Source organism: Cryptotermes secundus, unplaced genomic scaffold (genome assembly GCF_002891405.2).
Source record: "Cryptotermes secundus unplaced genomic scaffold, Csec_1.0 scaffold136, whole genome shotgun sequence".
In the NCBI taxonomy this organism is placed as follows: Eukaryota; Metazoa; Arthropoda; class Insecta; order Blattodea; family Kalotermitidae; genus Cryptotermes; species Cryptotermes secundus.
In genome coordinates, this window is record NW_019718618.1 from 1652288 (window position 1) to 1676691 (window position 24404).

At 37.2% G+C, this 24404-nt stretch overlaps 1 protein-coding gene across 5 annotated transcripts in view; it reads left to right on the forward strand.

Moving 5' to 3' along the window:
• LOC111861752 (potassium voltage-gated channel subfamily KQT member 1) overlaps window positions 1-8401 on the forward strand; it is a 194538-nt gene extending 186137 nt beyond the window's left edge. For 3 of the 5 annotated variants that reach the window (XM_023846594.2, XM_033750501.1, XM_023846586.2), the window contains 5 exons: window positions 1310-1469; window positions 4459-4582; window positions 5310-5484; window positions 6252-6374; window positions 6982-8401. In XM_023846594.2, the coding sequence (XP_023702362.1) occupies window positions 1310-1469; window positions 4459-4582; window positions 5310-5484; window positions 6252-6374; window positions 6982-7083 (684 nt within the window). In that variant the 3' untranslated portion in view covers window positions 7084-8401. The remainder of the gene's footprint in view (window positions 1-1309; window positions 1470-4458; window positions 4583-5309; window positions 5485-6251; window positions 6375-6981) is intronic. The other 2 variants (XM_023846610.2, XM_023846602.2) reach the window with 2 other exon arrangements.
• Window positions 8402-24404: the final 16003 nt, after the last annotated feature.

Sequence of the window (24404 nt, forward strand, 5' to 3'; positions counted from 1 at the left end):
ACTTTTGGCTGTTCCCTACTATGAAAATGGGCCTCAAGGGGACACGTTTCGCAACTATGGAGAACATCAAATCAAATGCGACAGCTGAGTTCCGGAAGATTATAAAAGAAACCTTCCACCACTGGTTTCAACAGTGGCAGGATCGATGGAGCAAGTGTGTGCGCGTGCAAGGGCCCTATTTTGAAGGTGATTTGGTAAGCGTTGCCAGATACCCTACCATTAGAGTGCTATACCACCATTCCGGGAACTTTTTGACTGACCCTCGTATATTACATCTTAAAGTTTGCCTCCAACTCTGTTTACTTCATCCAGTATATGAATTTCCAACATAAAAAGATAAAGATAAACTTGCCCCTTCTCTATGCCATGAAGACATATGGGGGAGTAGAGGTTCAGTTCCACCATTCTTTACCACCGTACAATATGAAGGGAATTAATTTTTTGGATTTCTTGCCACCATTCAGTTCAGAACCTTTTATTACAATATACAAAACTGAATTTTGTGTATTGTTTTTGTACAGGTGTGAAATTTGATCTCTCATCCTGACAGGAGAATACAATTGAGGGTATATGAAGACAGGATTTTGGGGGAGAGTATTTGAACAAAAATGAGTCCAAGTCAAATAAATAGCCCAGAATGTCTTTTTAGAACCCTTTTAGAAGCCATCAAAGGTTTAATATCACCAGAAGTGTTGTTATAAAGTAAGAGAACTGCTTATAAATTTATTGTCATTGCCATATTTTGGCTCCTAATGTATGCCACCCAAATATTATACATTTTTTATTATATGCAGACTATTTGGAAACATCTGTATTACTTTAATTATGATATTTTGAAACACATCTCAGATTTTTCCAGGTGCATGTTATGTTCCATTTGTACATCTGTTCAGTATGGCTTGAAACTACTTGTATTTGCTGCATATAGCTCTGTAGTTTGCAACCATTTTCAACACACCTGCTGAATATGGTTTGCATATGCCTGCTGCATGTAGCTGTGGGATTTGCAACCTTTTTCAGCACAGCTGCTGAATGTGGTTTGCAACTGTTTCAACATATGTCTGTTTAATGCAGACTGCATCTACTTGATGTATGTAGGTACATGGTTTGCAACTGTTTTCAGCATATGGCTGCTGCATATAACTGTATCTTTTGCAACCATTTTGAGCACAACTGCTGAATATGGTTTCAATCTGGCTGCTGCTGCTTGTGGTTTGCTCTCTTAACAGATTCTGTTGCCTTGTGAATATTAGTTTGCTGTGTCGAATGCTGGGTGTTGAAGCTAGCTAAACTCTGATTGGTCCAACAGTCTCTCATTATCCAGGTTGCAAAGAAGGCGAGTGTTTTGAAGAGACGGAAATCAAAAAACCGAATGGAAGTGCCTAGCAATGCATTGGAAGGGAGTAGTAATTCAAACCGACGGGAAAGTGAAGGAGATGTCGTGTTCTATATTGAGGAGCCTAAAGGAGGTACAGTTTATTTGTTGGCTAAAACGTTACTCGCATCAGTGAACAAGCAGGTAAGTCGTGAAAAGGAATAGGGTCCAAATGTTTGCCACGGATCATATAGTGCAGTGTTTCCCAACCTTACGTTACTCGCATCAGTGAACAAGCAGGTAAGTCATGAAAAGGAATAGGGTCCAAATGTTTGCCACGGATCATATAGTGGATGACATGACTACAAGAAGAAGGTTAACTTCTACACTACAACACGTAATAGATTGAGAAATACAAGACAAGAAACCTTCACACTGTAACATATATGCTTAAAATTACACGAACGGTAACTTTCACACTTCAACACATAACACATTAAAACCACTAGAAGAGCAACCTTCAAGCTGCAACATGTCACAATATATTTAACCTTTATCAGATGGATTGAAATCTCCTGCTACTGCCTGAGCTGGTAGCTGAATTTAAACTTGGCGATTATGAAATTTATGTTTTAAAAAATGTGGCGGTAGGCCTGCTGGAATCTTCTGATCTGGTGAATATTGTGGAACAGTTCTGCAGTGCATGGGAGATGAGGTTAATGTAGAAGAAATGCATCATACACTTATTTGGGGGGGGGGGGTAGTTAAATTACCTGCTTGTGCAGCAACTTCAGTTGCCCAGGACATATTGGTGCACTGTTCACATAACTACTTTGCACCGCGCCCTTCGTCTTCCTCTCCACTGAGTACTCTTATATTATTATTATTATTATTATTACGAAGAGGAAGGGCACAGTGCAGTCGTTACTGGCCCTATTGTTGGTTCCCACGCTCCCCTAGATGGAGATGGGGTATCCAAGCTAGGAGGAGGAAGCTACACTCAGTTCGTTGGCTTAGATAAAAACAAATACAATTTTAATAAAAAATATATAACAGTACATAAATAACAAACGACACATTTGACCAAGAAACTAATACAAGCTCATTTAGAAAAAAAACAATTTCCCGTCGGCACCACTTGTGTCGACACTAGAGATATCAGGACATTAAGCACTCCGGCCATACAAACGCAAGTCTAAATTCTGAAAAAAAGATAACAAACCAAATCTAATAACGCGCGTCGCAAGCGTTCAAGCAACGGCTTGTGACCGCGGGCAGTCTTTACCGGCCAGCCAGATAGCACCAAAAGGAATTTAGAACAGCCCCAGCCGAAACCAATATTTTCCACAACAAACCTGCTGGCTAGTAACCGACCTTCCAAGTCAACTTGGTCTACACGACTGCACTGTACAAGTCTCCCCTTCACGAGAGGGTACATGGGACCACGTGACTGACGTCAGGATACTGCATAGTGGGGATGGAATCCGTCACGGGAAACATGATGACATCATACGTGAGCGAGCTAAAGCTTAGAACGGCTCAACTTCAATCAGTACAAAGACAGTTAAGTGTAAAAAGGAGTTATCATCAAGATTACTGTCTTCTGGAGTGCGACATCCTGCACTTCAGTAGGTAGGTAGGTAGGTAGGTACTAACACGTCAGAGGAACCTGCTGACCCTTATCTTCTACCCTGAAGATGGGGGAGCAAGCTTTTCTGAAACATTAGTATATACCTTTAATTGTTTCTTGCATCCTGTTGTGTATTTAATCAATATTAGAGTCAATTTTACCGACCACACAACATATTTTTATTATTATTACACTACATGTTTCGACCTCAAGAGGTCATCCTCAGGTGTACGAACACAGCTGTATAATTACACGCAATCACATTCGTCTTTTCACTTATTCAATCCTATATCTTATTCAGGCCCACACTCAATAATATATCAAGCTCCTCTCACAAAACACAAGTTAAAATATTATTCTAAATGTCAAAAGTTAAAATTTTAATTTAAAATTTAAAATTCAAAATTTGTGAATCAAATTTCGATTCAGATCACGAGTTATGCTTTCACTTTCACTTGTTATTCAGTCACTTCCTACTTACTCTCATCACTGCGTCAAGTTCACTTTAATTGGTTTAATTATATTATTGGTTAAAAAGTTCATGAATTAAAGTTCAATTTTATTATAGTGATTGCACTTTTCACTTTTTGAAGGTCTCACTGTTCTTCTGCTTCCTCTGATGTTGCTGGATCTGTTACGGTCCTTGTCGTGATGGTTACCTTGACCAGAGTTCACATCACATTTTACACAGCAGTAACTTTTATTATCACTGCCATAACAGCCTTCATAGGAGAGTTACACAACCATAAGTTAAAATTATTTAAATATAATAGTTTCTTGTTCAGTATCATACATTATTTTGTATCCATTGTGATTATTAACTAATCGATTAGGAAACATAAAATGTCAGTTATTAGTAACAATATCATCTTCTGTGATGTGACGCCATGCAGTTGTAGGTAGGTACCAACGTTTTTGAACAACCTGCTGCATATTCATTCAGGTTAGAAGTGTGAAGATGGACAGAGCATACTCCTCCAAAATATTGGTACATTTCTACAAAACAACAGTAAATTCACAGTTGTGCAGTATCGAAGAATCCACAATTCTCATCGAACTGTGTAAACTTTCAAAGAAAGTTTGTCATTTTTATGAAGTTATTCAAAAACAAATTTGTGATACACATATATTCACTGGGCATGCGATATTCTCACTACCATCATGAGCAGCACTATCTGTTGTCTTCCCTCTCACAAGTGCCACTACAGTGGTGGCCAGTTGAACTTGTCATTGCATTACATTATAGTACATATACTAAATCTTTCATTCACTCATCTGCTGTTTTTCTGAGGATGATTCCCACACAATAAATAAAAGCGTAAATATATTTTTTAACTCTATGTTGGTTTTCTGGAAGTGTTCTCTCATACAACCAGCAGATTCATGTAACCAGCACATACTATTCCCCATAAGTGTGAGATACTGGAGAGTTTAGTGGCTTCACATGCCAGAACGCAATATTCTCAGTTTTTGTTGCGGTGAGAATGGTAGTTGTTATTGTCTTGTATTACAGGGACACCAAATCGTGTAAGAAGAGAAGGCCGTGGGTCATTGTTTACTAGCCAAACAAGTAGCGTCACTGAAGCAGCATCTGACGAAATTGACATCGATATAGAAGAACCTCAAAGAGTCACATCGTAAGTACTGGAACCATTTGGACAAACTGATGACTGATAAGATGACTACACTCAGAGCAAGAAGAGTCATTTACTCTGCAGTTTCTTTATTAATTACGTGTAAATATCTTTCTGTGTGGTAACTTAAAATTTTGTCTTCTTCTCCTTTATAATTTTCTGTGATGTTTATCTGATGCAGTGTTTGATGTAGATATGAATATCTGCTTACTTATTAAATAGTTTCCCTTAGTGTTAAAAGGGGCACATGTTGGCGGTATGCTGCAAGCTGGAAGGTCATGGGTTCAATTCCCGATAAGGTCATTGGATTTCTCAGTTGACCTAATCTTTCCAGCCACACTGTGGCCCTTGGGTCAACTCAACCTCTAACAGAAATGAGTACCACAAATCTTCCGGGGTGTGAGGGGAGGATGGTGCACAATGCTGACAACCTCACCACCATCTGTGAGCCGATTGTCTAGAGAAAATGTGGCAGCCTCAACGTCCCACAACTCTGTGCGCCTCCACGGCCTATTACAGGGATAGCTTTACCTTTTATTGTTAAAGATCTAGGGATGTTAACCACAGTTTCTTCTTTTTAAGGAATTCTGACTAATTATGTTCTTTGAACCTATTATCATTAGGCAGACGTGGCAAATTATTTTAAATGCTCTCATTTAAAAATTATAGTTCTATTTCAAACACTGCTTCCTTGAAACTATATATGTCTTTTCCTTGTTACAATTGCTAGCTGTTTAATTTGGCGCAGGCTGACAGAAGCGCACCGAAATGCAATCCGAGCGATACGGAAGATAAAATACTTTGTTGCACGTCGAAAGTTCCAGCAAGCACGTAAACCTTATGATGTACGAGACGTTATTGAACAGTACAGTCAAGGCCATCTGAATATGATGGTCAGGATAAAGGTGAGTTCAAGACATTCCTCTAATAAAATGATATGTGTTCGGTGTATAATACATTTTTAAGTTTCTCTGCTTTTAAGAGACTTTGTTTCATGCAAGAATAATGTAGACTATCCGGGACCACCAGCTCTCTCTCTAACATTACAGTTATTGCTTCACAAGATGTAAGGGTGGAATGGAAGATGCTGATCATGTTTAGATGAATATCGAAGAAACACTTCAGCTGATCATTGCAGAAATCCTGCATATAGTAATTTAGATGGTTAGCTGAAAAACCAACAGAATAATTGCCAGTCAAGTTAGTCTAGCAGTAATGCTGCCAACTTGTATTCAGGAAGTGGAGACCTTGTCTCCTACCTCCCTCAAGATCTCTTGAGGTAAAAAACTGTAATTAAAGAAAATGACATTTATCAAATATAGCAACCCAAAAATTAAAAATGTTTCTGCAGAAAATATTCTTTCATCCTGATTAGAGCAATCAGTGCAAGAGTTAAATAGCTTTAATGTAAGAGCGTAAGAAATTTTTCTGGATGTCCTCCTTGGAAATGTCCTGGTGGTAACCATCAGTTCTGCATAGCTGGATTGTGATACAGTGGTAATGAAGTCAGATGTTAGAGGAACAGAGTTTAAATATGGCAATGGAACTACTAGTTTATCTCTCTGGTACACAGAGGAGAACCCCCTTCTGTTGCTGTGGCCAAATGACAGCCCCCTATATGCATATGTTATTCTGCCTGACAGCCCATGTACTATATATTGTATTCCTACAGGAGCTCCAGAGACGATTGGACCAAACGCTGGGAAAACCAGGTAGCTATTTGGCAGGTATTGATCGAGCTGGGAATGTAAAGCCTATGACAATTGGAGCCCGGTTGTATCGAGTCGAGCAACAGGTGAGCAAATCTTAATTGCATGTTACACACAAGTGTTGCTTGTTTAATGACTCTGATCTCAGAGACTGCATATCTTGACTGAGGTTTGTTGTAGATTTTTGTAGTCCCTTCAGTCCTGCCAAATGCTGGGATAGTGCCTTAAATTAGACCATAAACTCTTCCTTTCATATCTTCTCTAACTCATTGTTTATTAATACCATCATTTGACTCGGCACATTAATAATAAAGAATTGAATTGAATTAAGTGCCATGAAATAAACAATAAATAAGAAAGAGATTAACATATTCACTGCTAATAATTTCACATTCTAGTGCCAATCCTGTCAAGTGACAGGTTGTTGCCATTGTGTACATGAATGTATGTTTTTCCTATAGACATTGAAATGCAGAGAAATTTAAATGCAACTTGTTAAAGCTTTAAAAAGTCTAAAAATACAACAATTATATTTTGTATTTCACTTAATTTTATCCATTCCTCTTTCAAATACAGTACATTAAGAATCTAGTTCTCATGAAGAAATTATGGGCCCAGAAGATAAAATTACCAGAGTGGGGGAATGGGGGCAGTGGCAGCCAGTATGTTAACCTGGCTGTGTCTTCTTTTCAGTTGTCCATAATGGACAAGAAACTAGACCAGCTTGTACATGTGCTGAATGCTGTAGCGCAGAAGCAGCAGATACCTATCCGAGCAGTGGAAGATGAAGTCTAGCGCATAAGATAGCAGCAGTCCACAATGATCTGGTAGTACTGCAGGTGAAGATCCTGGGCCAGTGTTGTTCTCTGCTATGTGGATTGCTAAGTTATTTGCTTCTACAGCCACTTGGATCATTAAACAGCTCTCATGAAGCCAGCAGAATTTTTATCCTGTCTCATATTTCAATATTGCACTTGTATTTCCCAACACTTACAGGTAATTATTCCATGCCTAGCTAGTGGTTTTCTGGACTTTGTATTTTTAAAACAGGGAAATAGTGTAGTTATGTCAGAGGAATAGAATGTACTGTGTATAACACTTTGACACGAAAGGATATGAAAAACCAATGCTGAAGTGTGTAATTCGGAATTGGAGTATACATTCGTTGAAAGCTTTGCCAATTAATTTAGCCAATAAGAATCATATTCTTATTCCAGTAGTGTTCAGTTAACATCATGGATAAAATGTGTAATCTGTGAACGTAATTAAAAGACTGTTATTTTGCAGACTCAAGGATAGCTTCTTATGGTTGGCTGAAGGGCACAAAATTTTTATCTACATGACAGAAGTTTGTGATACATTATGAGGAACTCTGAAACAAATCAATACTTTAATAAATGTTTAAAGGCAGCACTTGTTATTAAGAAAAAAATACTATTGTGGAAGATATCAGATAGGATAGTTGCTGTCCCAGCTGAGATTCGAACTAAGTGCCTGAGAATCCAGACAAGATCATTAATGCTATACCAACCCATTTACAATTCGATTCCTTTCATGTTACACAACCAGAATCACCCATACTTTGCCCAGTATATGGTTGCCTTCCATCACAGTATAAAAGCAGCTAAAGCTTTCAAGGAGGTATGACACTTAAACCGAGAAATTGAAAGTTTCCTGATGCAATTAAAAAGAACAGGGAGTAAAAATTTAAATTGGATCCAAAGACTTCTACAACAGCACTGTTTGTTTTTAGTATATTCAATAATGCTGTTAGCAACTCAGGCTAGATAGACATCATAGCCGAAACATTGGTCTCTATCCATCAAACTACATGTCACATTCCAGAAAACTATAATGTTGATATTTATCATAGCAAAAATTGTAAATCTAAGATTACATTTTAATGTCCCCCATAAGAAACTGATAAATGTTTGAATATATTATTATTTGGGTCACAGTATTCTAGCTCCACAATTAAATAAACTTATATTTCTTTTGTTTCTGAGTTGTGAGCTTAAATTTGATTCTATATTATGTGGTCAAATAGATTTTTTACAGAGTCACGTGCAGCACTATGTTCTATAAAATAAAAGTTTAGAAGTCCATCACTGCATGTTTCAACCAATGTGGTCGTCATCAGGTGTTAAAAATTATTGGGCAAGGAAACTGCTAGCTTCTCTTGTTACTTATATTGTTAATATACACGTGTTCTCAATGTGCATATGTGTTTGGGTTGGAGGATTGTGTTCTTTCACATTGTTTGTTGTGCTGCATATCTTGTTTTTGAGTGCTTGGTTCCTTATTCTTCAAATTTTGTCATGTTTGAAAACATTCGAAAGCATTCGAAAATAAGACGCACAGCACAGCACAGCACACAACAAGAGATAACACAACCCACCAACCCAAACACATATGCACATCAAGAGGACTTAACATAACATTAACAACATAAGCAACAGTAGAAGACAGTAGTTTTCTCGCCAAATGATGACCACATTGATCGAAACATGCAGTGATGAACCTTTAAATTTTTTAAAGTAAATAAATTTTAATAAATTTTATAGAACATAATGTTGCACATGAGACTGTAAGAAAATTAATGAACACTAAGTGAAAGTGCAACAGGATGCTACAACACAATATTTATTTTATGTGTTTGGCAAATCTCATTTTGCAGCAGTCACAGATTGTGAGCCCTTCAGCCAGTCTTCCATTTTAATATGAAATTGTGATAATATTAATATTGTCTGTATTATGATTCACTTGGCTAAATTATGTTACAATCTCAGTTACAGAATAGAATTCCAGGCACTTGATGTGTGAGAAATTTTGGTTTATGTCATATACATTTAGGTAAAATGAGGAGCTTCATATCTTGTATGCTTCTTCAAGTATAATTAAATGACCAAGTCAAGGAGGATGAGATGGGCAGGACATGTAGCACGAATGGGGGAAAGGAGGAATGCCTATAGGATATTGGTGGGAATGCCAGAAGAAAAGAGACCACTGGGAAGACCAAGGCATAGTTGGGTGGGCAATATTGCAATGGATCTTAGAGAGATAGGATGGAATGATATGGATTGGATTGATCTGGCTCATGATAGGGACCGATGGGGGCCTCTTGTGAACACAGTGATGAACCTTCAGGTTCCATAAAATGTTGCGAAGTTCTTGAGTGGCTGCACAACTGGCAGCTTTTCAAGAAGGGCTCAGCTCCATGAGTGATGATGATACATTTAGGACAGCCAAATTAGCAACAGCAGCAAGACAGCCCTTTTTGAGCCATAGCTTTCCTCAGAAGATTCTGCCAGATTGCATCCAGTTTTCACTTCTTTGGATTTTGCAACACCAGTTCTTTTACAGAGCAAGTTCGCCAGCCTTGCATCCAACCCCCAACCTGCAGGAATAGGTCCTGTATTTATGTTACCCAGTGACAGGGTGGCCCAGTTGTACCCCCAGGCACTGGGTTCCCTTTCCATTGCCTTACAACTCGCGGGACTATGGTGGAGGTGTTCTAACCCGCCACCACACTGGATTATCATACCTTCATATTGGCCAAATTCAGAGTTCACTGATACTAGTTAATTAAGTTTAAAGTTACTTGATAGCAGCATAATGCAGTGTTTAAGACTGTTTTTTTGGGGGGGGGGCTTGTCTTATCAATTTATTTTTTACCATTAAAACAAGGTGCCCAAGTTGTGCGAGTAGTCCTACTGGAACCCCCAGCAAAATAGAGTTTCTTCATCCTCCCCCCTTCTTGAACCACGGAAATATAACCCATTTTGGAAATGTGGTTTCCATATTAAAAAGTAAGGTGATGGATGAAGTCCATATTGGATTTGAGGCTCTCTCACAGCATTGCCTAAGAGGATATGAACCTCTCTGAATATTACTTTTCAGAGATTGTCATAAAATTACCACAGGTGTATATAGGGTTAAAGTCTATTACTTCATCTAAACATTGATATATCACACTTCATGCAATCTGTTGGCAGAAGTGCTATACAAGGTCATAACATTAAGCTGATTGGATCAGCTGATGACATTTAAAGGGTTCAATATACAATGATTTCTCTCTCTCTTTTCTTTTTTTTGCATATAATTAAATTTCCTTATGGAAATCATACATCAGGGTCTGGATAACCAGGAGCTGTTTGAGTTATATGCTCCTGTTGTTGATGTATATTGTGTATTGTGTTTTTTGAATGGAAATATTGCTATTAGAGCAGGACACAAGTTGGCGCTATGGTAAATTTTCACAGGCTTTGAGGAGTGATTTTGACTTTTAACTGTGGTGAAAAAACTGAAACTTGAAAAAGAATTTACAATATATCCCATGTACTTCGAGTATATAAGTGAGTTACAGCATGACAGTAAAGTTATCAAAGTGTTTACCTGAACATTATTTTGTCATGTTTGTGGAAATAAACACAAATATATTTTTGTGTGTATGTTCATGAAGATGAGGTTTCACACAAGATAATCAGCTGGTGCATATATCTGAGCAAAGTGTCGAGGTGTGTTATTCAAAGTGAAACAGCAATGAAGCAAGTAAAGCATTCGCCGTGACATACTGTGAACATACATGATAATACCAGCCATTCCCAAGGGAACCGGAAGATAGAATGTATCAGCGGACCAACGGTGTGACTACGAATTTGTCACATGGTCATATATTTCCGAACCTTTCACTAAATAATTTTACATAAGATTATAATTTTAAATAATTACTGTTATAATATATTAATAATATTGCAATTTTTAAATTCAAAGAAACAAATCACTAGAGCTGCATTATTCCATTTTTAAGCCAGATAATTTGGTAGAATGTCACATTATGTATTAAATATCATTAAAAATTAATTTTCAACATTGATTTATCTCTTGTTCACTATGCAGTATTGCAGTTAAAGAACTGTTTCATTGTCTGTGCAAAACATCTTTGGGGGTACACTGTACCTCGAGTAGGCAACCTTGTGGAAAAGAGTTCTCTGTTCCATAAAATTTCTGATATATTTATTTTGGTTTCCATTATTTTTTTAAAATAAGAATGTACAAACTTTGTAATTGTGACATAATGACTACATGACTATCTGATGATGACACAACCTCAAAGATGTTCTGGACACATTGTACTATGACACAAGGATTTTTCTTTACATGTTAAAATATTTTAATTTTGTAGTTTTATTTCTTAATAATGTAAAACCATATTAGAACAGTGACAGATACCATAGGTATGATGGAGGATATTGTGGGGTGAACACTGGAAATGACGATGAAAATGTTTCCATGTTTACCTTCTAAAAACATGTAGTTCTCATTAACTGTAATTCCCTCAAATGTACCACAAAGACAATATTATATTTCAGCATCCTGTTACACTCACACAATATATATGGACAAATACCGTCTTAAGTGCAACAATTTTNTATGTACCACAAAGAGTTACAGTTCTTCATGCTTCTGATACAGTTTAGTTTGAATCTTAAAAATTATATTGGAATGTGTATTAATACTAAAAGATTATGGAGCAAAACATTTAGGATAAATTTTTCTGAGAAACTTCGTATTGTCAAAGACTGTTGTCTTCTGGCATGTGGGCATGCGACCCTGTGCATTGTGGTAGATACTGGTCTAATAATTGATACTACCTTTTTCTAACAGGCTCAGCTGAGTAGGAACCTCTCTAACCTTACACCTGATGACAGATATAGATCAGGTTTCCAAAATTGTGTTTTAAAACCTGAACATAACAGACAATGTCCAGAACATTAGTATGTTTGAGGTGGGGTTCAATCCATAATCACAGTAAGAAAATAACTAAATAAGATTTTATAGTTAACCAAACACACGTCCTTTCTGTGCGCACACAATAGGGTACAGAAAATCTGAAGGTTATAGTACAGTGGAATTAAGGAGGAAATACTGATTTTGAAAATGTGCTTTATCCAGTTCATGGTATCATTATCAGTGTTCTCTTTGCAATATCCTTCATTAAATACTGTTACTTGGAATATAAAGAGAAAAATTATGTATCTTTAAAATACTGAGTGAGAGTCCATAAGAATCAAATCATGTATTTTTTCTGCTCTGAAAACTGAATTAGACCTTGCCATGCAAATGTAGATAGGATGGTTCTGGTACTGCAGTATATATATATATATATATCATACTATAGGCAATTCCCTCCTATTCCCTACTATTTTGAGGGATATTTACTAGCACAGGTTTATACTTTTAGCTTGTCTATTCTTCCAGTAGCAGACATGAGCAAAAACTTAAATCAGTGACACAAGACAGGATTGATATACTAATAACATTTTGAAAGAATGTATACCATGTAGAAGTCCAGATGTATTGTGACGTGTTGCGCTATGGAGGATACCCCCTCCCTCCCCAGTCGTGACGTGGCGGCATCCGAGCGCTGTCGTTACTACGGTAACAGGCAAGTCAACACTCCTTCCCCTACCCCGCCAGCGGTGACGTAACATGGGATGCCGCCATTGCTACTCAGCAGTAAACAACTCCTGACAGCGTTGCTTTGCTAGGCTGTCGGCAAACACGGCGTCAGGCAACAGTCGTGCCTATTCCGTAACTGTTTTATGTGTTGTCCGCAACAGGGCTAAATAAGGAGCAGCGAAGGTTATTCGAGTTATGAGTTGGCCAGGGAAGAGTATGCAGTCAAGCAATTGTAATACTGCAGATAGCAGTAGTTGTCAGCTTGTAAACTGTGTGATTGTATGAGCGAGTGTGGAATAAAATTCGCTATATCCAATAAGGCGTGAAGTTATTTGTCACGTTATACACCCAACACGTGACAATTTGGTGTCAGAAGTGGTTTTATGAACTTGAACGCGCCTTAATCTAGGACGAACTATTGAAACGAATGTCACACTGCCACATTATGGACATGGAAAAGATTTTGGAACTTCTGAAGGAGATAAGAGCCAACCAAGAAATGATGGAGATGATGGGAGTAGGACCTGAAGAAGATACAGTGGATACCAAAGAAGAGACTATGGCCTGCCAAGAGATGGAGGCACGTCTACAAGAAGAAAAGCCGGCCCCAGTGACAATGGCCTGCCAAGAGATGGAAGCACATCTAGAAGGAGAAAAGCCGGCCTCGGTGGACAGGAAACCTGAGGCAGCAGAAGAACAAGAGGTACCCGTAAAAGATGCCGAAGTAATGCCATTCGGAGAATTGAAGAAGAAAAGGCGTAGGGACCGAAACCAGCAAACTATGAAGAATTCGACATGGGAAAATTGTGGATCCCAGAAGAAGTTGGCCATAGCCCGCAGAGGGACAAGCCTCCATGCAAAAGAGGAACGGCAGAAGGAAAAGAGCAGGAAAGTGTCTCGCCGTGCGACAGTGGCAGGGCTCAAGAGGAACATCTTCAGGAACACCACCCAGAAAAATTGTGGACCCCACAAGAGATTGGAATTCGCCAGCAAGGGAACGACCCGCCATGCGAAAGTGGAGACAGGGCCATGATTCAGCGAGCAACCCAGAGAGTAGGGCCACTCCAGAAGAATTTACGGACGCACCATGAAGTAATAAAGGATCGACGTGGCAAGGGACCGCTACACGGGAGGAAGAAAAGGACAACCACGGACAGCATCCGGAAGTGGAGCCCGGGAGTTCGAGCTCTTGTGGGAAGCAAAGGAACACTAAGGACAACCTTATATGAGATCTACGGTCCGAAAAACACTAAACGAATACACAAGACTTCCAGCAGGACGTGGAGAATCGTGTATTGGACTTTGTGGAGGGGATGACCCCCTCCAAAACGGAAAAAGAGACCTCAGGTAGAGGAGGAACCGGTAATGTAGAAGAACCAGCCTCCCGAGAAAGAGTGAATGTGCGATGAATGAGTGTGACACAACTGGATCTTCTGGCAACTTAGCAGGAAACCGCTCGAGACAAGCTGGTCTTAAGAGGGGAGCGGTTGTAACGGAAGGAGAATAGTCGCTGCAAGAGGAGTAGCCAAAACAGGAGACACTGCAAGCCCAGCAATGGGAAGAGAAAGGAACGGGGGTGCACCGTTAGGCTATTCGGGATGAGCAGTCTTAAGGAGGGAGCAGTGTGATGTGTTGCATTATGGAGGATACCCCCTCCCTCCCTAGCGGTGACGTGGCGGCATTGGAGCACTGTCGTTACTATGGTAACAGGCAAGTCAACACTCCTTCCCCTACCCCGCCAGCAGTGATGTAACATGGGATGCTGCCGTTGTTACTCAGCAGTAAACAACTCCCGACAGTGTTGCTAGGCTGTCGGCAAACACAATGTCAGGCAACAGTGGTGTCTGTTATATAACTGTTTTCTGTGTTGTCCACAGCGGGGCTAAATAAGGAGCAGCGAAGACTATTCGAGTTAGTTAGGAGTTGGCCAGGGAAGAGTATGCAGTCAAGCAATTGTAATACTGCAGATAGCAGTAGTTGTCAGCTTGTAAACTGTGCGATTGTATGAGCGAGTGTGGAATAAAATTCACTATATCCAATAAGGCGTGATGTTATTTGTCGCGTTATACACCCAACACGTGACAATATTTAATTAATATTCATTTGTGGACATTCAGTGATGACAAATTTCTTTTCAAATCTCTTGTCAAATAACATTCATAAGTAAATCATGGAAGTAAGTAGTGTTCTATTTTGTAAAAAAAGAAATGGTGTAAATTTTATATTTTTATGCCCTTCTATTGCTGACAATATTTACGTTTATCATCAACTGCAATTATGTATATGATGTCTTGAAATCTTGCATTATTTGTCCTTTATCCAAAGGTTACATTTGTTTTTAAGTCATTAACATCACAGCTTTTTCTGACAAGAGGTAACTACTAATCAAGGCTGTTACCTTCTTGGATGTGACACCATGTAATATTGTAGATGGTCACGAACATTTGAGTGGAAAATACTGTCTCATTCCACCCACCTTTGTTCACTTTATTTTTTGTTTGTTTTTGGAGAGAACATTGTTTTACATATTTTAACCCTGAAGATGGAAGCAGGTGGATGTATCTGCCTATGAAACTATGTGGGTCACAGCCCAGAGGACCACAATCTGAATTATGAAAATATTTTATATGGTAAAGTTATCTCCATTTTATTACTACAAGTTTTGAAAATTTAAAACTTTCATTCTTAAATTGTTCTTGTGGAAACTACTTACTTCATCATGTTCTCTTAAAATCAGATCTGTGCATTTTGTCTGGATACATTAAGCAGCATGTCTGTAATGATAGCATATTTTGTTAAGTTCTTTCTCTGTCTGCTGTTGAATATTGGAATTGTACATCAAAGAAATGTTGACCAAATAGTGATTTTCCTGATCCTATAGTAACTAAAATGTAAATCAAAGGACCATTCTCTTTTAAATAACGTTAATTCCATGTATTTCATCCATACTCACAACACAAACATTTTTTAATGAAAAGTAATAGTTTTAATTAGTAGTGCTATTATTACATTAATATATTCTAAGTAGCAGACACATATTTTAGAGGTACTCTTTTGCTTTTTTTCGGTGTTCCGAGAAAATGCCTCCTCCGTGCCTATTTTAGAAAATATACGAGTAAGAGATATAGCAAAAACTCATTATGAATAATAATAATAATAAATATATCATACTTATTCTCCACACACCTGTGATTATTGATCTCTGCCATGCAGAAACTTGTATATAGAAAAGAAAGTATGAATAATATTTAGCATTCTTTACATCATCGTTCATATTGGTATCATGATCTATGGTAATTGCAGTTAATTCATTGTAGCTATAACTGTAAATACTGACTTGCTACTTTGTCCTTAGCAATTATTCGCAACACTTAACTTGGTGCAATCTGCACACTCTGTCTTTGTTGGCCCAGCCTCTTCCAGCTCTCAACGAATACAGCATATCCCATTTGCTATACACCATCTTACATGGACATTCAGGCAGTATCATACAGACTTGTGTAACACTTTAATCTGACATGATAATAAACAGACTGTGTGAAGGTAAAGCAAAGTTGTCCCGGTGCATGATTAAACACCACACCATGATGATGGGTGGGGGATTGGAGGTGCCCCAGGCACATCGCGCAAAATATTCCCTAGTACCCATTGGCTAGGGCACTGCATGGACCCCAGAGCCGATCCAGATGCTATGTCAGAGAGAAGAATCTCTTTCCCTTGCCAAGAATTGATTTCTTGGTCACTGATCCTAACCAGTTACAGAGTATGTAAACAACATAACAGCTTCAATGTAATGATTATTTCATTTATTTATGTATTTATTTATATATGTTTTATTTAACCATGCTGTTAGTTGCTTATACTCTATAGTAGATCAGTCCAAATTGGGGCCCACATGTTGCTGTGAATCTTGTGAATCATTAGTGTGGCTTTGCATACAAGAATATTATTCAACCCCTTTTTAGGAATGGATTAAAGATACAAAGTCATAGGCCTGAAAAGCATGTGCCTAAACACCTTTGTCATCCAATCCATTGCTGTTTGTGGCTTCATAATCTCAGAAAATTATCTCGCATGGCTCTTATGTTCAGCATGTTTGACCTCTCCTCTGTACAGTGTTGAATGATAGGGTAATCAGTGAATGAGTTGGAAGGGATGTGGACAGAAGAGGTCATGGCCTAATCTGAGTTACTATCCAAGTACTGGAGGGAAACCTCAGTCAGGATAGTTGGTGTACCAGCAAAGATTTGAATTGGGCACCACCAAAATACAAGACAGAAATATTACTGCTTGACTGCTTGAACCGCTGTCCTAAGTATAATGATCATCCCACTTTTAATGAGAAATACAAGTTATACTGCAGACTTTATTTTAATTTTATTTTCTGGCTATGAACATGAACAGTGTTAGTAGAATACTTTGCCTTCGTTTATTTAGCGAAGCTGTTAAGATTACTCAGATTATGTGGCAGAAATGGATGGTTGAACGACAATAATATTGTTTATAAAGGAACACTAATTACAACTAGTATGTCTTGTGTTCAGTTTCAGTTAAATTTGAATAACTGTGCCTTTTTTTTTTTCTGTTATTTTCTTTCATTTGCTTCCTGTACTGACAGTTTGTCATGAACATGTTATCCTTATATATCCGTAACTTTCTTTGTTTTTTGTCCCAGGTCTTGTTACTATGTGACAATTGTTACCCTTCATACTTTCTGTATCCAAAACAGTTACAAACATAAATCACTTTTGTACTATGAGAACTTATTACGGTCACTTAGCAACCAAATCACATATGTAGAAACAAGAAAACCAGAAGAAGTGATTGTATACAAACAGAACAATCTAAACTAAATAGGATATGCTGTAGATAATCCTCTGTTACCATCCCCACCATTCCTGTTTCTTTCATATGAATTTACACATACTGTGCGGGTCCTTACTAATTATCCATTAAAAACTAATGAAGCCTTCAGATCACATTCTAACTGCAGTAACTTTCTGCTGTGTGATTTAATGTACCACTGCTTGTGGTTTATCAGGGTTAATTGTCAAATGTATGCCACAATCCAAAATGACAAAAATCGACCAATTAAAATGTAATGTTTTTTGGAAATTCTTTGTTAAAATTGTGCATATTTTTAAGAACTGTGAAGTTTATTGAAATGGGATTTGTTGAGTGAATGTACTTACATGTGTTGTTTGTAATTCTCACATTGAAGCAACTGGTTTGCATGATGTAATGAGGCATCTGAGAGTTTTATCATGAGAGCTTTGGTTTTACACATAAAATTGTGCTGATCTTTTTATTCTTAAATTTTATCATTCTTTGATTTTGCAATACTTAACTTCTTCTTTGCTGTAGATCCTTTTCTAATGACTCCTGGGGGACACTATGTTTACAAATTAATTCTTTCAAAGTATCACTAGAAATGTCAATAACCTTCAAATATAACATCATATTTCAGAATTAATATTTCTGGGAAAATTAGTCTCAAACTTTTATAAGTATTTTCTTTGTCTGTGTGTGTACTTACATGTTATACTAAGCTCTTACAAAAGATATTACATTTTTACACATTAAATATTTAACATTATTTTAAGAAACAAGAAATTCAGTCTTTATGTTAGTACTCACAAACTGTCTGATGCAAGAAGAAGTCTGTTACTAGTTATTTTGACTCTGTGCATTAAGAAGTAAAGAATTGTATGCATAAATTAATGAGCTTCATTACCATAAAAACAACTTCCTTCTAATGACTATGCAATTGGGAATGTATGAAAAGTTAACAGTTAAGAATAGGAATTTGTGTAACATATGAAGGAAATTCAAAAATGTATTCTTCAGCAACTTTTTCTAAAGATTTCTGATGTAAGGCACACATTCGACATACGGTAGTAATTGTGGTATGAAGAAAGCAGTCTTCTGGGATATGGCACCCAGAAGACTGCTTTCTTCATAGTCACCGCCGTGAAAGCCTCAAATCTTACACAGTAATTGTGGTACTTTTCTTTATGTAGAAGTAAGGTTATACAAATTTGCCAAATGAAATTTTCTTAATTTCTGATGTTAGCAATGTTAGAATTATATAAATATTATTTTATATTTACCTAAATTCATCTGAAAGAACATTTTAATATAGGTTACACAAAATTGTTAAGTATGTAAACATTTTTATAATATCTGGGGCAATTTAATTTCTTATACTTTTAGTTCAGATTTTGTACTTTTGTATATCATTTTATGAATTTACAAAGTCAGTCATAAAGCTTAACTTAGGACATAGAAATTTCTATCCCTTGCCTTATATATTCCTTCCTCAGTGCATCTGGCAAACCTATGCTTCAGTGTTAAATTTGAAAAGTTGTCAATTAATGTTTTAATCAGTCTGAGAACATGTTATTGTGGAAATGAAATGAACAGTTATTTGTCACAAAAGAATCTTTAATGGGACGGATGTCCTTAAATTGGACTTAGACATAATATTAAATTTTCTTACAGCATCTGTGTTTGAATTTATAAATTGAACATATGGAGCACACACTGTTGCAACATATTGCTCCAGAGGGAAAGTTTCTTATAGCCCCAGCAGCGACTAATTTATGGCTGCAAGATGGCATTTCAATATTATTGAGATTCTGGTTTATAAAATGTATTGAAAAATCTGTATGTAACTATTTTCCTACATCTCTGTACTGTACTGATATACCCTGGGATTTATCTGTGAATTGTGCTATGTTTATGCAATGCTAAGGCAAAAAAGAAACATTTCAAATGATAGTATTTTGGATCTCAGTGGTTGATATAGATCTAGGTCCTATTGTTTCAGCCAAAGAATAATTATTTGCTTTATTTGTAAAGTTATTGCTTATGAAAAAATTTGAGGCATTAAATTAGGAAAATTTTAAGAACATGGTCAAAATATCCCTAGTGGATTGATTTTTTTGTGAGTTATTTTACAATGCTATGGATTAACTAAATATAATAACAGGGAAGTCAGTTGCCTTCAGATGATAAAAACGCTGGATTTATTATGATCCAGAAGAATTTTGCTTACATCTAAATTTCGTTATTCTAGAGGTTAAATCTGTTGAAAGTGTTGAAAGTTTGTAATGATGTTCCCTCTGAATATGGCCCGTAAGGACCGAAACATGTAAGGGAGATAAGTTTTAACTTAGTAAAAACTTATATGTCACATTGGACGGAGTGGTTTGTATTTATATATCTGTTGAAAGTGTTGAATAATTAGTAAATAAACAAACACAGTGTTTAACCTAAAAGAACTCTGTGAAAATGTATAACAATTATATAAAAGCACAATTCATAGTTAAGTCCAGGTTTTGAATTTATGCTGCATATTTGACCAAATTTGTATATTTCCCACTATGGAGGGGCCATTTTGCAAGTACTATTGCAGTATTAGCTTCCTAGTTAATAAAGGTAAAAGAACTATACATTTGTAAGCTACAGAATTTCCTAACTTATAACTTTTCTCTATACGCTTATATAGGGCAATATAATAATAATTATACTATAAAAGATTAGTCTGTAAAAATGAACTCCTCCACACCTGTCAAATATCATATCACCGTAGCTGCCTACATACTAACTGATGAAAAAGAAAATCACTCACAGAGGTTTTATTACTTTGTTCATTCTCAATAAAATAAATATTATTGTTCAATAATTCCTGTTTTTTGAACATGTAAATATGAAGGAGTAAAGAGCAGAAGTTTGGTAACAAACTGATATTTGTCCTTTTTAATTTTCAGCTGAATAAATCTGCGCAAAGCAACCACAATATCCTCTTCCCCTTGGGATGTCAGTTACATTTTTACACGCACATTTGGAAATGTTATTTTCACAGAAATTCGAATTCCCTGGATGCATTTAAGAGTTCTGAAGGTTCAGTGAATCCTTCTTGGGCAATCAGCCACGTTAAAATGAAATTCGTATCTGACATTTCAGAGGCTGTCTCCATATTCATACAGGCTATCACCGTAGAAAGACTTTATTGCCTACCATTGCCATTAAAACTTCAAACCATAGTTTCCAAAGATATTTCTATTATTCAAACATACCAGTCTGAAAATAATTTATAAGATCCACAGTTACATCACCCACTGACATTAAAATTAATGCAAGATATTAGATACCATTAAGCTTACATCTAGTTCTGAATATGAGGGCAATTAAAAGAATATCTGCACTTGGCAGTTCATATGTGATGTAGATCTCAATGTTGGGCCCCACATTGAAGTGATTTTTATTTTCAGTACTGTGAACCAGGCCGCACCTCATATATAACAGTGTGTACTGTTCTGTAATGTAACTCGAGTGTTCACCACTGCAAGTTTATATGTCTAATCTTGAATATTTTCTTCTATCAGAAAAGTGGATGTTTGTCTTTTGAAGGCTTTGTAATATAGGGCTACTATAAGTGATTCATTCGTTTTTAAAACGCTATCTTTTCTAAAATAAAACGCATACAAATATGATTGATATATAAAACGAACGGTAAACTCACCACGTTTGTATTATATGCACCAGTTGGCAGCACGAATTCAGTACCTTTACAAAATGGTGACAAAGCAAGAAAAGAGTTTTTGTTTGTTGGAATATGCGAGATGTTCGTCTGTTATAGCAGTGCAACGCGCATTCAAAAGAGAATACGGAAAAGAACCGCCATGTAAACAAAGCATTTTGTGGTGGTATCGGCAATGTTTGTCGCTACCTAAACAATGAACTTCGGCATCGCTGGATTGGGCATATTGGTGAGGATGACGTAGCTCTGTTCACTTGGCCCCCCAGATCACCTGATCTAACGCCTTGTGACTTCTTCCTTTGCTGGTACATTAAGGATCGTGTTTACGTACCCCCACTAGTAGAGCTGAGGGAACGCGGGAACGCATCGATGCTGCAGTGATGACCATTGACAGGATGATGCTACAAAATGTGTGGAACGAGGTCGACTACCGCCTGGACGTGTGTCGTGTGACCCTAGGGGCGCACACAGAACATTTGTAGAGTGAAGAAAACTTGGTGAGTTTACCGTTCCTTTTATATATCAATCATATTTGTACATATAATGCTTTGGAAAATTAGCGTTTTAAAAACGAATGAATCGTTTATAGTAGGCCTGTATATTTTCCAAGGTAATTTAAACTTTATTAAGAGTCCGTTTTCGTATCATTGTTAGATTTTAGGCTCTCTAGGCAGTGGCTGTAAACAGTACAGTGTCCTCTGGATTGTAATGCCATGTAGTTCAGAGAAGGCCCAAGGTTTTGGAGGAACATATCACCTCCAGCTTCAGGATCAGAGTAAATCAATCAAGAAGGTGGGGGGGGGTTGAGCTGAGCCCAGCTTATCGTCCACTTCTAGTGCTTTCTTGTTTGGATTACTCCTCAACCCTGAAAACAGACGTGATATGTTCCACAGAAACATTAGGCTTTCTTTGAAGTACATGGCACCAGAACCCAGAAACCACATTTTTATAAAACTGTTTGAATCAAGTAGCTAGTTTCTTTGTGTTATACACACTTGGGTCATGGCCAGCATGAACATGGGTGGTACTGCCTGCTGCCCCACCCAAGAACTACAATTCTTACTTCTGTCAACACCAATAACAAATAACAGCAAACAGGGAAAGCCTGCAGGTGGATTTAAGGCTAGAATGGAAGTTAACAGTTGATGCAAGTGGCAGAACACTTGCAGAAGGGAGGTAGGCAGATGGATGATGGGAGAATTGGTGCTTATTCTTTCCTGACCCAACCTCAGTTTGATGATCAGAGCCTTCATCCTTTGTAATTCCCTACCACGGGCAAAAGAAACGTCAAGGTCATATATGCTTTTAAGCTGGTACCAGCATCATTTAATGCAAGCTCAAGAAATTGTTTAAAGAATATGAGATAATATGGTAAGTGTGTGAAACCTATGCTCACTTTTTGTTCAGTAGCAACACTATGGAGCCATGATGAAATGTAATGAGAAACAGGCATGCACATTGTGCACGAAACTTTCTTGTATACAAACCAAAAATAATTGTCATTTTATCGTGCTCTTTTTCTGAACAGGTCGCTATTTGCTTTCATAATTACATGAAATTTTGCGTTAAAACTAGTAGCGCAGGCCTGTACTGAAATTTCATTTGAATAGTCCGCATAATTCTCGGCAGCGTCGACAACGTCAACAACAGTTCCCCTAAGCCTAACGCTTCGATGAAATATTCTAGCCGGAAGGAAAATTTGGTATGTGGATATTGCCTACCCTGTTAGTTAAGTCGTTTTGAAGGTTCTGAAATTCTGAATATGGTTTTAGTTTTGTATGAAATAGAGTTGTAGTTTGGAGTGGGGAGAGCTCTATACAGTGGGTGCCGTGCGATTTTTCTCCGGGGATAAAGCTGCCGGTGCGTGAAGCTGATCACTCACCTCCAGAAGCGTAGAGGTTAAGAGTGATGGAGCTGTACCTCCACTCCCCAATACGGTTTCATGAAGTGATGGCAATTAATTAAGTATAGGGCCAATTTCACTTTCTCTGGGTTTTTGAAGTACGTTATTTGAATTGATTTGAAGAAATACATAAAAAATGACGAAACTGGAGCAACTGAGGAACATAAGGCAACAAGAAGATACTACAAGCTGACCCCAACTGTTACGTTTCGGTGTATGCTAAATACGGTAAGACATGATAAATTACCTTATACAAACGTACGCAATTAATCGTATCTTGTGTCTGTTTTAGCTTTCGCTTTAGGTTTATTTATCTTAATTATACAGTATAAGCAGAATTTTACCACCATGTGCTGAACATATATTTAATAGTATGTACCAAAACAATTTGAAAAAGTGTAAGATAAAATTTATACAAGAAATTAATATTGCGTGAAATTGCATAAAATAATGACAGTTTGTAAAGTACTATCGCAGAACAAAGAGTAATCAAATGTTTTTTGTTTTTTTCGTTAAGAAATGATTTGGTATGTGTCATAAATTTAAGAATTCCATTTGTACTAATTTTGGAGAAGAGTCCAGTGTTTTGCCCAATTAACGTTCCTGGTGTAGGGAGATCCCTAACCTCTCCATGGGGCAGAGTTCTTGAAAAGGTTATAGCCCATCAGCTAGCCATTAAATTCGCCACCTTCCAAGAAACCCAGAGAATCCTGTTTATATAGTCACTGTATAAATTAATATAGCAAATAAGCTGGGCAGTATTAAAAAACAAAGGGAAAGAGATGAGAGGTAATAGCTTACGTTTCATGAGATAGGCAACAGGAGTTTGTTTTTATATTAAAAGTATGATAAAGATATTAAGAGAAACTTGTAGGCTACAGAAGTAGAATGGTGGCAATATTTTGATAGGATGGAAACAAACTGAAATCAAAAGAATTGTGAGGCATAAGCAGTTTTCAAGACTAAGATATAACTTAATGGAAATGGAACAAATCATGAAGTTAATCTTAGAAGATATTAATGATTTTCACTGCTTTGTAAAATCAGTGCCTTCATAGTTGTCAGACTCTTGGCTGGATGCTTGATTAATTAGTCAGTTTCTAAAGTGTTTCTTGAGAGGGAGAAGCAAGGGAACTGGAGTATTGCTTCACAAAATTTTATTATAGAATAAATTTTTACAATATATATTTATATCCCTATGAAATA